The sequence below is a fragment of the Salmo salar genome, chromosome 25 (genome assembly GCF_965601325.2).
Source record: "Salmo salar chromosome 25, fSalSal1, whole genome shotgun sequence".
Taxonomy (NCBI): domain Eukaryota; kingdom Metazoa; phylum Chordata; class Actinopteri; order Salmoniformes; family Salmonidae; genus Salmo; species Salmo salar.
The window spans coordinates 6,101,449-6,117,541 of record NC_138315.1 but is presented as its reverse complement, the minus strand read 5'-3'; the positions used below and the strand labels follow the sequence as shown (position 1 = coordinate 6,117,541).

The following is a 16,093-nucleotide window of genomic DNA, read 5'->3' as shown; positions in this document are numbered from 1 at the left end:
AGTTTTATGGTTTGTGGGTAGAAGCTGTTCAGGGTTCTGTTTGTTCCAGATTTGGTGCATCGGTACCACTTGCCATGTGGTAGCAGAGAGAACAGTCTATGATTTGGGTGGCTTCAGTCTTTGACCATTTTTTGGGCCTTCCTCTGACATTGCCTGGTATAAATGTACTGGGCCGTATAAATTACACTCTGTAGTGCCTTGCGGTCAGATGCCAAGCAGTTGCAATGCCAAGCGGTGATGCAGCTAGTAAAGATGCTCTCAATGGTGCAACTGTAGTTCTGTTTGAGGATCTGAGGGCCCGTGATAAATCTTTTCAGCCTCCTGATGGGGAAGAGGCGTTGTCGTGCCTTCTTCACAACTGTGTTGGTATGTGTTGTCCTTAGTGACATAGACACCGAGGAACTTGAAGCACTCGACCTGCTCCAGTACAGGCCCTTCGATGTGGATGGGGGCGGGCTCGGCCCTCTGTTTCCTGTAGTCCACTATCCGCTCCTTTGTCTTGCTGACGTTGAAGGAGAGGCTGTTGTCCTGACACCACACTGCCAGGTCACTGATCTCCTCCGTATAGGCAGTCTCATCGTCGTTCATAATCACCGTCGTGTGTTCACTGTTGACGTTGAGACACGTGTTTTGCGGGTACTATTTAATGAAGCTGCCAGTTGAGGACTTGTGAGGTGTCTGTTTCTCAAACTAGACACTCTAATGTACTTGTCCTCTTGCTCAATTGTGCACCGGGGCCTCCCACTCCTCTTTCTATTCTTGTTAGAGCCAGTTTGCGCTGTTCTGTGAAGGGAGTAGTACACAGTGTTTTATGAGATCTTCAGTTTCTTGGCAATTTCTCGCATGGAATAGACTTCATTTCTCAGAACAAGAATAGACTGACGAGTTTCAGAAGAAAGGTCTTTGTTTCTGGCCATTTTGAGCCTGTAATCGAACCCGCAAATGCTGATGCTCCAGATACTCAACTTGTCTAAAGGCGGCCAGTTGTATTGCTTCTTTAATCAGAACAACAGTTTTCAGCTGTGCTAACATATTTGCAAAAGGGTTTTCTAATGATCAATTAGCCTTTAAAATGATAAACTTGGAGTAGCTAACGCAACGTGCCATTGGAACATAGGAGCGATGGTTGCTGATAATGGGCCTCTGTACGCCTATGTAGATATCCATCAAAAAAATAATAATAATCATCAGCCGTTTCCAGCTACAATAGTCATTTATAACATTAACCTCTCGGGTAGGGCGCAGTATTTTCACGTCCGGATGAAAAGCGTGGCCAAAGTGAACTGCCTGTTACTCATGCCCAGAAGCTAGGATATGCATATAATTAGATAGATTTCTAGATTTGGATATAAAACACTCTAAAGTTTCTAAAACTGTTAAAATAATGTCTGTGAGTATAACAAAACTGATATGGCAGGCGAAACTCCGAGGACAAACTATCCCCCCAAAAAACTAAATTCAGGCTACCATTGTTTACAATGGCTGTCACTATTATTATAAGGCAAAAATCCTCCCAGATTGCAGTTCCTAGGGCTTCCACTAGATGTCAACAGTCTTTAGAAAGAGTTTCAGGCTGGTTTTTGGAAAAATTAGCCTGAAGCGCGCCAGCTAAACTGAGTTATTATGGATATAAAGAAGGACATTATCGAACAAAAAGGACCATTTGTGATGTATCTGGGACCTTTGAGTGCCAACAGAAGAAGATCAAAGGTAAGGCATTTATTATATCACTATTTCTGACTTTCGTGGCGCACCTGCCTGGTTGAAATATGTTTTTCATGCTTTTGTATGTGAGGCCCTGTCCTCAGATAATCGCATGTTGTGCTTTCGCCGTAAAGCCTATTTGAAATCTGACACCGCGGCTGGATTAACAAGAAGTTAAGCTTTATTTTGATGTATTACACTTGTGATTTTATGAAAGTTAAATATTTATAATTCTGTAGTTTGAATTTCGCACTCTGCAATTTCACCGGATATTGGCCAAGTGGGACGTTACCTTCCCATAAGAAGTTAATAATGTCTACACTGTATTTCTGATCAATTTCATGTTATTTTAATGGACACATTTTTTGCGTTTCTTTCAAAAACAAGGACATTTCTAAGTGACCCCAAACTTTTGAACGGTAGTGTACGTGAGAGGCCTATCCGGCTTATATGGTTATGATGGCCATAATGCTTCTTGACAGTGTCATAAAGTACATTTTCTACAAGTTATTTAAAATATGATTTAAAAAACATGACTGTAAAGATGTAATTACAACAACAAAGGATTTAAGAAACAAACTGTAAAACAAAAGGAAAGTTCTTGGCAGGGAAAAAACACATTTAAAAAAAAATTGGGTTTTGACACTCATGTAGTTGTCATAACCAGCCATAAAATAATGCAATATATGTCACAACAGGTGTAACCATATGACATATTATGACATGGTTATGACTGTGTCATAACGTGTTATGACGCTGTTATTACAGTTCTTCAGGTCTGGTTTATAGGATGGTCTCGAGCAGAGATTGTTCAGTTTGTTCTTTAGTGATTGTACGTTCGCCACTAGAATGGCAGCTGTCTCATCAGAATGCCAGCTTGCGCCGTCAATTACTCTTTCGAGTACCGGGGATTAGGGCCTGGTCCGGAGTAAGCAGAACGCCCCGAGCTGCCAACTCGTCGAAGTAGAAATTGTCATCCAAATCAAGGTTGGTGAAAGCTGTTCTGATGTTCAGAAGCTGTTTTAAGTCAGAAATTATGCTGGAGACATGTAAAAAAAAAAAAGTTAAGACCAGTGTAAAAAAAAACACAAAAAAAAGAGAATTGGTCAGAAGCCTGTAAAACGTCCAATGCAGCGCACTCTCTCATTAGTGCTATTGAGAATGCATGGAGTAGAACGTTCAGTTGGGCACCAGACCTCAAGAGAACATTCATAATATTGTGACGCAATGTGCAACCCAAGAATAGTCTCATTGAGTGTTTCTCAAAATGCATACTACTGTGCTCCGAGCACACAAATTGGACCACAGGAGGGTCAGAGTATGAGTCCAAATCAAAGTATGCGAAACGGAGCAAGGAGGGCACTTCTCGAATGCGTACTTTGTACATAGAGTACCAGTCAAAAGTTTGGACCTACTCATTCCAGGGTTTTTCTTTATTTTTACTATTTAAACAAATGAAAATAAATTTTTGAATCTTCAAAGTATACACCCTATGCCTTGATGACAGCTTTGCACACTCTTGGCATTCTCTTAACCTCCTAGGATAGGGGGCGCTACCGCGATTTTTGAAAAAGATTTGTGCCGATTTTAAACGGCCTCCTACTCAAACTCAGAAGCTAGGATATGCATATAATTAATACTTGTGGATAGAAAACACCGTAAAGTTTCTAAAACTGTTTGAATGGTGTCTGTGAGTATAACAGAACTCATATGGCAGTCAAAACCCCGAGACCGATCGTAACAGGAAGTGGAATTCTGAATTGCGGACTCAACTTCCTCAGTTTGCATGTAAATCACACAGTGAGCAATGGTTCATCGAGCACTTCCTATTGCTTCCACTAGATGTCCCCAGTCTTTACAAAGTGATTTGAGCCTTCTACTGTGAAAACTGAATGAATGAGACGCAGTGGAACGTGGTCACACGGAGAGGGCCATCACCATTATGACGCCGGCGCCCCTGGCTACACTCCCCTTTCGAAACATTTTGAAACACAATGCAATCGCCCCCCTAGAATCGTATTGGAGCTCTGGTTGAAAAAGGCCCTAAAGATTTATGTTATACAACGTTTGACATGTTTGAACGAACCTAAATGAAAAAAATATGCATTTTTTTTTTAAAGTGGAGTCCCGCGCACGACGGAACTTTTGGTGCAGCCTTCAGAACGCGCTAACAAGAACAAGCTATTGGAACATAAAGGATTAACTTTTTCGAACGAAAATACATTTGTTGTGGACCTGGGATTCCTAGAAGTGCTTTCTGATGAAGATAATCAAAGGTAAGGGATTATTGACAATAGTATACGAGACTAGATTTGATATGCGATTGTTCCAAGATGGCGCTGACCTGTAACGGTAGCCTATTTTTCGGAGTATCGCATCCCCTTTTATCGCAAAGTGTGATTACCCAGTAAAGTTATTTTTAAATCTGGCATTACAGGTGCTTTCAAGAGATATTCATCTATAAATCTTAGAATGACAATATTACATTTTTAAATTGTAGCGCTGTTTCACCGGATGCATTTGAGGGAAAATAGTTGGTCAACGTTACGCGCCGATGTAAAATGCTGTTTTTATATATAAATATGAACTTTATCGAACAAAAGAATGCATGTATTGTGTAACATGATGTCCTAGGGGTGTCATCTGATGAAGATTGTCAAAGGTTAGTGCTGCATTTAGCTGTTTTTTGGTTATTTGTGATGCATGTGGTTGGTCGGAAAATGGCTATGTGGCTACTTTTACGATATACTCCTCTAACATAATCTAATGTTTTGCTTTTGCTGTAAAGCCTTTTTGAAATCGGACATCGTGGTTCGATTCAGGAGAGGTGTATCTATAAAACGAGATAACATAGTCCTATATTTGAAAAAAATATATATTAAATTTCGTTATGCTAATGGCGATAGGGTTTTTCGCTGGATGAGCCCGACCAGGGGTTAATCAGTTTCACCTGGAATGCTTTTCCAACAGTCTTGAAAGAGTTCCCACATATGCTGAGCATTTGTTGGCTGCTTTTCCTTAACGTGTTATGACGGCTCCCGAGTGGCGCAGTGGTCTAAGACACTGCATCTCAGTGCTAGAGGTGTCACTACAGACACCCTGGTTCGAATCCAGGCTGTAACACAACCAGCCGTAATTGGGAGTCCCGTAGGGCAGCACACAATTGGCCCAGCGTTGTCCGGGTTTGGCCGGTGTAGGCCGTCATTGTAAATAAGAATTTGTTCTTAACTGACTTGCCTAGTTAAAAATGTTTAAATCTGCGGTCCAACTCATCTCAAACCTCAACCCAATTGGGTGAGTGTGGAGGCCAGGTCATCTGACGTAGCACTCCATCACTCTCCTTCTTGGTCAGATAGCCCTTACACAGCCTGTAGGTATGGAGGGTCATTAAAAAACAAAAAGATAGTCTCACAAAGCGCAAACCAGATGGGATGGTGTATCGCTGCAGAATGCTGTGGTAGCCATGCTGGTTAAGTGTGCCTTGAATTCTAAATAAATCACAGACAGTGGCACCATCACACCTCCTCCTCCATGCTTCACGGTGGGAACCACACATGCGGAAATCATCCGTTCACCTACTCTGCATCTCACAAAGACACAGTGGTTAAAACCAAAAATCTCAAATTTGGATTAATCAAATTCAAATTTGGATTCATCAAAAACTTCTTATTGGTGTCCTTTAGTAGTGGTTTCTTTGTAGCAATTCAACCATGATTCACACGGTCTCATCTGAACAGTTGATGTTGAGATGTGTTCGTTACTTGAACTCTGTGAAGCATTTATTAGGGCTTCAATTTCTGAGGCTGGTAACTCTAGTGAACTTTCCTGTGGCGGTCCTCATGAGAGCCTGTTTCATCATAGCGCGTGATGGTTTTTGCGACTGCACTTGAAGAAAATGTCAAAGTTCTTGAAATGTTCCGGATTGACTGACCTTCATGTCTTAAACTAATGATGGACTGTTGTTTCTCTTTGCTTATTTGAGCTGTTCTTGCCATAATATAGACTTGGTATTTTTCCAAATAGGTCTGTCTTCTGAATTACAACCATACCCTGTCACAGCACAACTGATTGGCTCAAACGCATTAAGGATAGAAATTCCACAGATGAACTTTTAACAAGGCACCCTGTTAATTGAAATGCACTCCAAGTGACTACCTCATGAAGCTGGTTGAAAGAATGCCAAGAGTGTGCAAAGCTGTCATCAAGGCAAAGGGTGGCTACGTCGAAGAATATCAAATATATTTTGATTTGTTTTAACACTTTTTTTTACTACATGATATGTGTTATTTCATAGTTTTGATGTCTTCACTAATATTCTACAATGTAGAAAATAGTAAAAATAAAGAAAATCCCTGGAATGAGTAGGTGTGTCCAAACTTTTGACTGGTACTGTATTTTGAAGCATGCATCGATGCAAACTTCAATGGAAAGTATGCAAAGAAATATGTTGCAACCACATAAGAAATGACAAAACTGGCCATTATTTGAGCTGAAGCGAGAGAAAATACACTCTGACTTCCGAATAAAATGTTGCCTATATACAGTTCATCTCATATGTTGCCTGACTACAATATTTTATCTTGATATGTTAACTAGCGAAATAGCCACCATTTTTTTTAAAGCTAAATACACACGAAAAATGTACATCTACCTTGGATAACAAATTGGTTTTAGGTCATTTTTGCCTGCTATACTACCTGGTTAGCTACATTATTACGATTCACATATAGCTAGCTGATAGTTATAGAGTAAAATGTTTGCTTTGTGTATATATTGTTTGGTCTCTATTGCCAATGTCTTGGCTAGAAGAAGGAAGGTTCAGGCCCATAGTAAGTAAATAGGGTTAACTGGCTAGCCACTTAGAATTGTTAGCTAGATACCCATGAAGTATTGACATCTACTGTACCTCGCATAACATTTGTTTTAGGTAATTTTTGCTTGTTTAATAACCTGTTAAGGTGTAGGGGGCAGTATTTTCACGGCCGGATAAAAAACATACCCGATTGAAACTGGTTACTACTCTTGCCCAGAAGCGAGAATATGCATATTATTAGTAGATTTGGATAGAAAACACTCTGAAGTTTCTCAGGCAAAAACCTGAGAAAATTCCAAGCAGGAAGTGGCCTGTGAGAATTTGTAGTTCTTCTTTTGATTCTCTATCGAAACTACAGTATCTGTGTGGTTACGCTGTACTTTCTAAGGCTTCCATTGGCTCTCTAAAGCCTTCAGAAAGCGGATTGAGGCGTCTTCTGTCTCTGGGCAGAGTATAGTAGCTCAGTTTCTCAGTGGTCTGCCTGGTGACAGAGATTGTATATGCGCATTCACGCGAGCACGCTGTTTTTTCGTTTCCTCTTTGAATGAATACACTATTGTCCGGTTGGAATATTATCGCTATTTTACAAGAAAAATACCATAAAAATGTATCTTAAACAGTGTTTGACATGCTTCTAAGTACGGTAATGGAACATTTGGAATAGTTTTGTCTCGAAATGCACTCGCGTGTTACCCTTTGGATAGTGATCTGTACTCACGAACAAAACTATGGATTATTTGGAACAAAAACAACATTTCTTGTAGAAGTAGCAGTCCTGGGAGTGCATTCTGACGAAGATCAGCAAAGGTAATACAATATTTCTAATAGTAATTCTGAGTTTATTGTGCCCCGAACTTGGCGGGTGTCAAAATAGCTAGCCATGATGGCTTAGCTATGTACTCAGAATATTGAAAAATGTGCTTTCGCCGAAAAGCTATTTTAAAATCTGACATAGCAATTGCATAAAGGAGTTCTGTATCTATAATTCTTAAAATAATTGTTATGTATTTTGTCAACGTTTATGATGAGTAATTTAGTAAATTCACCGGACGTTTTTAGTGGGAATGCATGTTCTGAACATCACACGCCAATGTAAAAAGCTGTTTTTTGATATAAATATGAACTTGATTAAACAAAACATCCATGTATTGTATAACATAATGTCCTAGGAGTGTCATCTGATGAAGATCAAAGGTTAGTGCTTCATATAGCTGTGTTTTGGGTTTTTGTGACATATATGCTTGCTTGGAAAATGGTTGTGTGATTATTTTGGTCTATATACTTTCCTAACATAATCAAATGTTTTGCTTTCGCTGTAAAGCCTTTTTGAAATCGGACAATGTGGTTAGATTAACGAGAGTCTTATCTTTAAAATGGTGTAAAATAGTCATATGTTTGAAAAATTGAATTTATTTAATTTTCTAGGTTTTTGTATTTCGCGCCACGCTGTTCCATTGGATATTGGCTAGGCGTTCCGCCTAGCCTCAAGTTAACTAGCTAGCTGTCTAGCTAGATTACTACGATTCACATATATATATCTGATAATTATGAAGTAAAACATTTGCTTTGTGTATATCTTGTTTAGTCTCTATTGTTGCCATTGTCCTGCCTGGAATGTATTGAAAATTAATGGACTGGTGGAAGGAATATGGTGGAAACTCCATGCTTGAACCAATCCAATACTTTTAAATGCATTAGGGCAAATGAATGAGTGCACCCATCTGGAGAAGGGTAGTGAAGGAAGCAGCTAGCCGCAGGGGCGGAGAACGGGCCTGGAGAGGAAGCGGGCGCCGACCGGTGCTTCCGGTTTCTATTGACCCCGCTCAGGTGCTTTTTTTACGTCTGTACATTAGGTTAATGTTCTCCTTACTTTGATGGCTTTCTGGATGTTGATGCAGGAGTCTCGGATGATCCTGAGCAGGTTGTTGAAGCGGCCCATCTCCTGCACCAGCACTGTGTTCATGCTCTGGTTATAGCTGGTGGGGAAGCGGCGCATGGATGCCTCTATGTCAAAGTCGGGTGGCAGCTTGCTGAGGACGTCTGCTGCCACGTCATACACCATGTCGTCTGATGACTTGTCATCACCGCCTGAGGAACGTGACTGACAGGAGACAGAGAAGTTATTGTGTGCGAGTTTGGACAACAAATACAAGTTTGTGCTACTTAGTGGTATGTTGAAGGTGAAAAAAAACGTTTAAATGTTTCTGTTACCAGTGTTATTCTCTATCATGAAAATCCAACTATAACCTTCAACAACTCAAGATTATTCTGACTACACACAGGTACTGCATCAATTTATCTGTACTTACTCTTGTTTCTCCCTTGGGTCTAAGCCCTGTGCTTTACTTACAGCTAGCTATCTGTAATGCTCACTGAGGTCCAAGGCCTCAGCGGTACTTACTGTTAACTCTCCCTGCAAAAACAAACACACACACACACACACACACACACACACACACGACTGGTTACCAACAAGTGTCATCATGACATTTCAAATCCCTTTCTTGCATAAGTCTGGAGTGCCAGGGAAACAAATAAAAAACAATTCCCTCAACTTTTCAAAGTAATTCATTCTAAAGAATGGTTATTTTCCCGCTTGCCATATTTACTCACTGGTAGCTCTGTCACGACCCAGCGGTAATGGATAATCATTAGATGATAGTTGGGGTTACAGTAGGAATGACAAATAGCTGCTTCATTCCACATGGAGCATCTTCCTGTTTATCGGTCATTCAGAGTAATGGTCCCGTATTAGCTGCTAATAAAGTTCACACTTGACTGCAACTATTATTAATCTTGGTGAAGACGATAAGTATGAATCAAGATTAGGCTTCATTGAGTCCTAATTGAATTAGCAAAATCTTTTTTTTTTTAGAGTAGCGGAGTCTCGGCTGAGACCATTTTTCTAATATTTGAGTTGCACTTTCCCAGTTTTGCCCTCAGAACAGCAGAACTACATGGTGTCGAAAGGATTCTGGCCCATGTCGACTCCAATGCTTTCCACAGTTTTGTCAAGTTGGCTGGATGTTCTGTGGGTGGTGGACTATTCTTTTGTCTTGCCCATTCACCCTCTGAATAGCACACATACACAATCCATGTCTCAATTGTCTCAAGGCTTAAAAATCCTTCTTTAACCTGTCTCCTCCCCTTAATCTACACTGATTGAAGTGGATTTAACAATAAATAAGGGATCATAACTTTCACCTGTATTCACCTGCTCAGTCCATGGTCATGGAAAGAGCAGGTGTTTTTAATGTTTTCAATACTCAGTGTATGTGTGCATATGGTGTGTGTGTGTGTGCGTTTGTGTGTCTGCATGTGTCTATTTGTGCACCATTATGCCTGAGCAGTTAGCCCTAAAGTTTTGGCTGCCTAATTTTCAGCAAAGCTATAAAAAAAAAGATATAAAAAAACTCCAGCTGTAGATTCTAGAAATATCTCATTTACCCCATTGGGTTTGATGTCAAATCAAATCAAATTTATTTGTCACATACACATGGTTAGCAGGCGTTAATGCAAGTGTAGCGAAATGCTTGTGCTTCTAGTTCCGACCATGCAGTAATATCTAACAAGTAATCTACCAATTCCACAACACCTACCTTGAAAACACAAGTGTAAAGAAATGAATACGAATATGTACATAAAAATATATAAATGAGTGATGGCCGAACGGCATAGGCAAGATGTAATAGATGGTATGGAGTACAGTATATACATATGAGATGAGTATTGTAGGGTATGAAAACATATAAAGCAGCATTGTTTAAGGTGGCTAGTGATACATTACATCAGGATGGCATAGAGTACAGTATATACATATGAGATGAGTAATGTAGGTTATGAAAACATTATATAAAGTGGCACTGTTTAAAGTGTCTAGTGATACATCTAATACATCAAGATGGCAAGATGCAGTAGATGGTATAGCGTACAGTATATACATATGAGATGAATAATGTAGGTTATGTAAACAATATCTAATATAAATAATATAAAGTGGCAAGTGATAAATTGATTACATCAATTTTCCCATTATTAAAGTGGCTTGATTTGAGTCAGTATGTTGGCAGCAGCCACTCAATGTTAGTGATGGCTGTTTAACAGTCTGATGGCCTTGAGATAGAAGCTGTTTTTCAGTCTCTCGGTTCCAGCTTTGATGCACCTGTACTGACCTCGCCTTCTGGATGTTAGCGGGGTGAACAGGCAGTCGCTCGGGTGGTTGCTGTCCTTGATGATCTTTTTGGCCTTCCTGTGACATCGGGTGGTGTAGGTGTCCTGGAGAGCAGGTAGTTTGCACCCGGTGATGCGTTGTGCAGACCTCACTACCCTCTGGAGAGCCTTCCGGTTATGGGAGGAGCAGCTGCCGTACCAGGCGGTGATACAGCCCGACAGGATGCTCTCGATTGTGCATCTGTAAAAGTTTGTGAGTGTTTTTGGTGACAAGCCGAATTTCTTCAGCCTTCTGCGGTTGAAGAGGCGCTGCTGCGCCTTCTTCACCACACTGTCTGTGTGGGTGGACCATTTCAGTTTGTCCGTGATGTGTACGCCGAGGAACTTAAAAAACTCTCCACCCTCTCCACTACTGTCCCGTCAATGTAGATAGGGGGCTGCTCCCTCTGCTGTTTCCTGAAGTCCACGATCATCTCTTTTGTTTTGTTGACATTGAGTGCGAGTAGTGTCGTCTGTAGTGTCGTCTGCAAACTTGATGATTGAGTTGGATGCGTGCATGGCCACGCAGTCGTGGGTGAACAGGGAGTACAGGAGAGGGCTGAGAACGCACGCTTGTGTGGACCCAGTGTTGAGGATCAGCGTGGTGGAGATGTTGTTACCTACCCTCACCACCTGGGGGCGGCCCGTCAGGAAGTCCAGGACCCAGTTGCACAGGGCGGGTTCGAGACCCAGGGTCTCGAGCTTAATGACGAGTTTGGAGGGTACTATGGTATTAAATGCTGAGCTGTAATCGATGAACAGCATTCTTTCATAGGTATTCCTCTTGTCCAGATGGGTTAGGGCAGTGTGCAGTGTGATGGCGATTGCGTCGTCTGTGGACCTATTGGGTCGGTAAGCAAATTGGAGTGGGTCTAGGATGTCAGATAGGGTGGAGGTGATATGATCCTTGACTAGTCTCTCAAAGCACTTCATGATGACGGAAGTGAGTGCTACAGGGCGGTAGTCATTTAGCTCAGTTACCTTAGCTTTCTTGGAAACAGGAACAATGGTGGCCCTCTTGAAGCATTGACTGTAGACCCGGCCACATACCTCTCGTGTCTGAGCCGTTGAATTGTGACTCCACTTTGTCTCTGTACTGACGCTTAGCTTGTTTGATTGCATTGCGGAGGGAATAGCTACACTGTTTGTATTCGGTCATGTTTCCAGTCACTTTGCCCTGATTAAAAGCAGTGGTTCGCGCGTTCAGTTTTGCGCGAATGCTGCCATCAATCCACGGTTTCTGGTTGGGGAATGTTTTAAAAGACGCTGTTGGTACGACATCACCGATGCACTTGTTAATGAACTCGCACACTGAGTCAGCGTATTCGTCAATGTTGTTGTTCGCAGCAATGCGGAACATATCCCAGTCCACGTGATCGAAGCAATCTTGAAGCGTGGAATCCGATTGGTCGGACCAGGGTGGGAGGGTGGGAGCTTCCTGTTTTAGTTTCTGTCTATAGGCTGGGAGCAACAAAATGGAGTCGTGGTCAGCTTTTCCAAAGGGAGGGCGGGGGAGGGCCTTATATGCATCGCAGAAGTTAGAATAACAGTGGTCTAGGGTTTTGCCCACCCTGGTAGCACAACCGATATGCTGATAGAATTTGGGGAGCCTTGTTTTCAGATTAGCCTTGTTAAAATCCCCGGCTACAATAAATGCAGCCTCAGGATATGTGGTTTCCAGTTTACATAGAGTCCAATGAAGTTCTTTCAGGGCCATCGATGTGTCTGCTTGGGGGGGGATATATGCGGCTGTGATTATAATCGAAGAGAATTCTCTTGGTAGATAATGCGGTCGGCATTTGATTGTGAGGAATTCTAAGTCAGGTGAACAAAATGACTTGAGTTCCTGTATGTTGTTATGATCACACCACGTCTCGTTAATCATAGGCATACACCCCCATCCTTCTTCTTACCAGAGAGATGCTTGTTTCTGTCGGCGCGATGCGTGAAGAAACCAGGTGGCTGTATCGACTCAGATAGCATGTCTCGAGTGAGCCATGTTTCCGTGAAACAAAGAACGTTACAGTCTCGGATGTCTCTCTGGAATGCTACCCTTGCTCGGATTTCATCTACCTTGTGGTCAAGAGACTTGACATTGACGAGTAGTATGCTCGGGAGCGGTGTGCGATGTGCCCGTTTACGGAGCCTGACCAGAAGACCGCTCCGTCTGCCCCTTCTTCTACGGCGTCGTTGTTTTTGGTCGCCTGCTGGGATCCGATCCATTATCCTGGGTGGTGGGCCAAACAGAGGATCCACTTCGGGAAAGTCGTATTTCTGGTCGTAATGTTGGTGAGTTGACGTTGATGTTCACTCCTTTAGAGTTCTACTGCGAGTGGTTGTGATAGATGTAAGCTAAGCTTCTATGAGCAAGTAACTTTAATGGAGTATGAGATGTGGGTGTCACACCCTGATCTGTTTCACCTGTCCTTGTGATTGTCTCCACCCCCTCCAGGTGTCGCTGATTTTTCCCAGTGTATTTATCTCTGTGTTTCCTGTCTCTCTGTGCCAGTTCATCTTGTATGTTTCCAAGTCAACCAGCGGTTTTCCTGTTCTCCTGCTTTTTGCATTTCTCCTATTTCTAGTCCTCACAGTTTTGACCCTTGCCTGTTTCTGGACTTTGTACCCGCCTGCCTGACCATTCTGCCTGCCTTGACCACGAGCCTGTCTGCCACTCTGTACCTCCTGGACTCTGATCTGGTTTTGACCTTTTGCCTGTCCACGACCATTCTCTTGCCTACTCCTTTTGGATTAATAAACATAGTAAGACTCCAACCATATGCCTCCTGTGTCTGCATCTGGGCCTCGCCTTGGGTCATGATAGTGGGATCACAGAGTTTCTCCAAAGCCAGTGATTGTCACACCATGTTATCATACTCCGTCAAAGGCAAACAATGCATCGCATTTACACTAAAGGGAGTTTAGTTTTTTGGAGGGAGATATCTCTGTACAAACAACTTTTCTTCCTAATTAATGTTGCGTGGTACAGTTTATTGGAAGGTAATCAAATATTAAAGTCTGGCAAAGATACTGATAAAATAGGTAAGACGTGTGTGTGTGTGTGTGTGCATATTATGTTATAAACAGTTTTCCATAAACAAGGTCTAAATCATGTTTGATGCACTCCACACACACACACACACACACACACACACACACACACGGGTTTGCTCTGAGTTTGGAGACATGCCATGAGAATAAATGACGTACAAAGATTTGGGACATCTGGGATAGGTGACAAGAGTGGGTGCTTTGCTTTGGTTTATGATGTACCTACAAATTCAATGCCAATGGAAAGAAAGGGCTGTGCTAACTTTAGCCACTGTTTCAATAGATCCCAAGCCAAAACACACTGCTATTGTGCATCACTCTACATATGACTTGAGTGAGTTCACAGTTGTATGGAGGTGGACCATATAGCTAGCACTTTGCTCTAAGTAGCTGTCATAAAACCTATACTGTCATTTGAAAATGGCTGTAAAAGAGCATGGCAAATAACACTGCCATGAGGATGCCATGGGAGGACATGGCAGATTAGGACAACAATCATGACACTTCTGACAACTGGGATTCACTGTGCCAAAATGTTGGTGAGCTTACTTTGTATTCCATATCTTTGCATGTCTATAGTACAAATCAAGTGTGTGTGTTCAGTGTGTGTATAATACGTGTGTGTTTTAGTAAAGGCACTACAATGGACTATTGTGGTGAGTTTGCTGGCCATACCTGTGTGAGCAGAATGCTATCGAAGAGCAGCTGCGTCTCGGACTGGTCCTTGGTGATATCAGCGTTGGCGTTCATACCAAAAATCTCAGGAGACGGATTCAGAGGCAGAGCCTTGGTGTAGTCTATGTAACTGTTATACTTCAGAAGGTGGGGAGGGGGGAGATTGGTGACATTTAGAATAATGACTATGTAAATTAAAGTTCATGAATAAAATATGGGGTTTGGAAAATGCCAAATAAAATTGTGCATATATTATAATTGTTCTCACAAATAAATGAAATGGCACGATTGGCAGTGGCCGCCGTGTCTCGTTAATGACTTTTTAAAGGTACCTCCAAAAGTGAACTTTGCTTGAACAAGTTAATGTACTACTTAAATCACCTCAACTGACTTTCTTGACTTCTCGGTCTCTTCACGTCTGTAGTTTGCCAAAGCTAGACCATTTAAAGTGTAGTTCTATAGTATTTATGATGCCTTCATGTTGACTGTTCCTCATTCTCACTTCATAATCTTTGTTCATTAACAAATATCATTTTTATTTATTTTACCTTTATTTAACTAGGCAAAACAGTTAAGAACAAATTCTTATTTTCAATAACGGCCTAGGAACAGTGGGTTAACTGCCTGGTTCAGGAGCAGATTTTTACCTTGTCAACTCGGGGATTTGATCTTGCAACCTTTCGGTTACTAGTCCAACGCTCTAACCACTAGGCTACCTGCTGCCCCAATGGACAAATATCATATTTAATAAGGGAAGACAAAATATATCATGAATACGTAACTGAAATGAATGAATACGTAATGTGTCTTCGCATTATGTTAAGTGGGAGCAATGTAAATGTTTCATGCACAGATGGGCATTAATAATACATATGAACATGCCTGTGTCGATTAATCCCAGGGTTATATTCGATCTTTCTCGGATCTTAAAGGTACAGTTCACCTCTACTTCAGGGATCTCCAACACTATTCCTGGATGCTACCCTCATGTAGGTTTTCATTCCAACCCTAGTTGTAACTAACCTGATTCAGATTATCAACCAGTTAATTATTACACAGGAAGCGGCGCAGGTCCTAATCCAGGCACGTGTCATATCCCGTCTGGATTACTGCAACTCGCTGTTGGCGGGGCTCCCTGCCTGTGCCATTAAAGCCCTACAACTCATCCAGAACGCAGCAGCCCGTCTGGTGTTCAACCTTCCCAAGTTCTCTCACGTCACCCCGCTCCTCCGCACACTCAACTGGCTTCCAGTTGAAGCTCGCATCTGCTACAAGACCATGGTGCTTGCCTACGGAGCTGTGAGGGGAACGGCACCTCCGTACCTTCAGGCTCTGATCAGTCCCTACACCCAAAGAAGGGCACTGCGTTCATCCACCTCTGGCCTGCTCGCCTCCCTACCTCTGCGGAAGCACAGTTCCCACTCAGCCCAGTCAAAACTGTTCACTGCTCTGGCACCCCAATGGTGGAACAAGCTCCCTCACGACGTCAGGACAGCGGAGTCAATCACCACCTTCCGGAGACACTTGAAACCCCACCTCTTTAAGGAATACCTGGGTTAGGATTAAGTAATCCTTCTAACCCTCCCCCCCAAAATATATAGATGTACTATTGTAAAGTGGTTGTTCCACTGGATATCATAAGGT

The 16,093-nt window shown here is 42.1% G+C and overlaps 1 protein-coding gene across 2 annotated transcripts in view; it reads right to left on the bottom strand.

Annotated features, from left to right (window-relative positions):
• Positions 1-16,093, bottom strand: part of dnah7 (dynein, axonemal, heavy chain 7) — a 279,868-nt gene that overhangs the window by 30,161 nt on the left and 233,614 nt on the right. The window contains exons 62-63 of one of the 2 annotated variants that reach the window (XM_045707381.2): positions 14,450-14,587; positions 8,388-8,618 (exon numbers count right to left, since the gene is read on the bottom strand). In XM_045707381.2, coding sequence (XP_045563337.2) covers positions 8,388-8,618; positions 14,450-14,587 — 369 coding nt within the window. The other variant, XM_082968848.1, reaches the window with a different exon arrangement.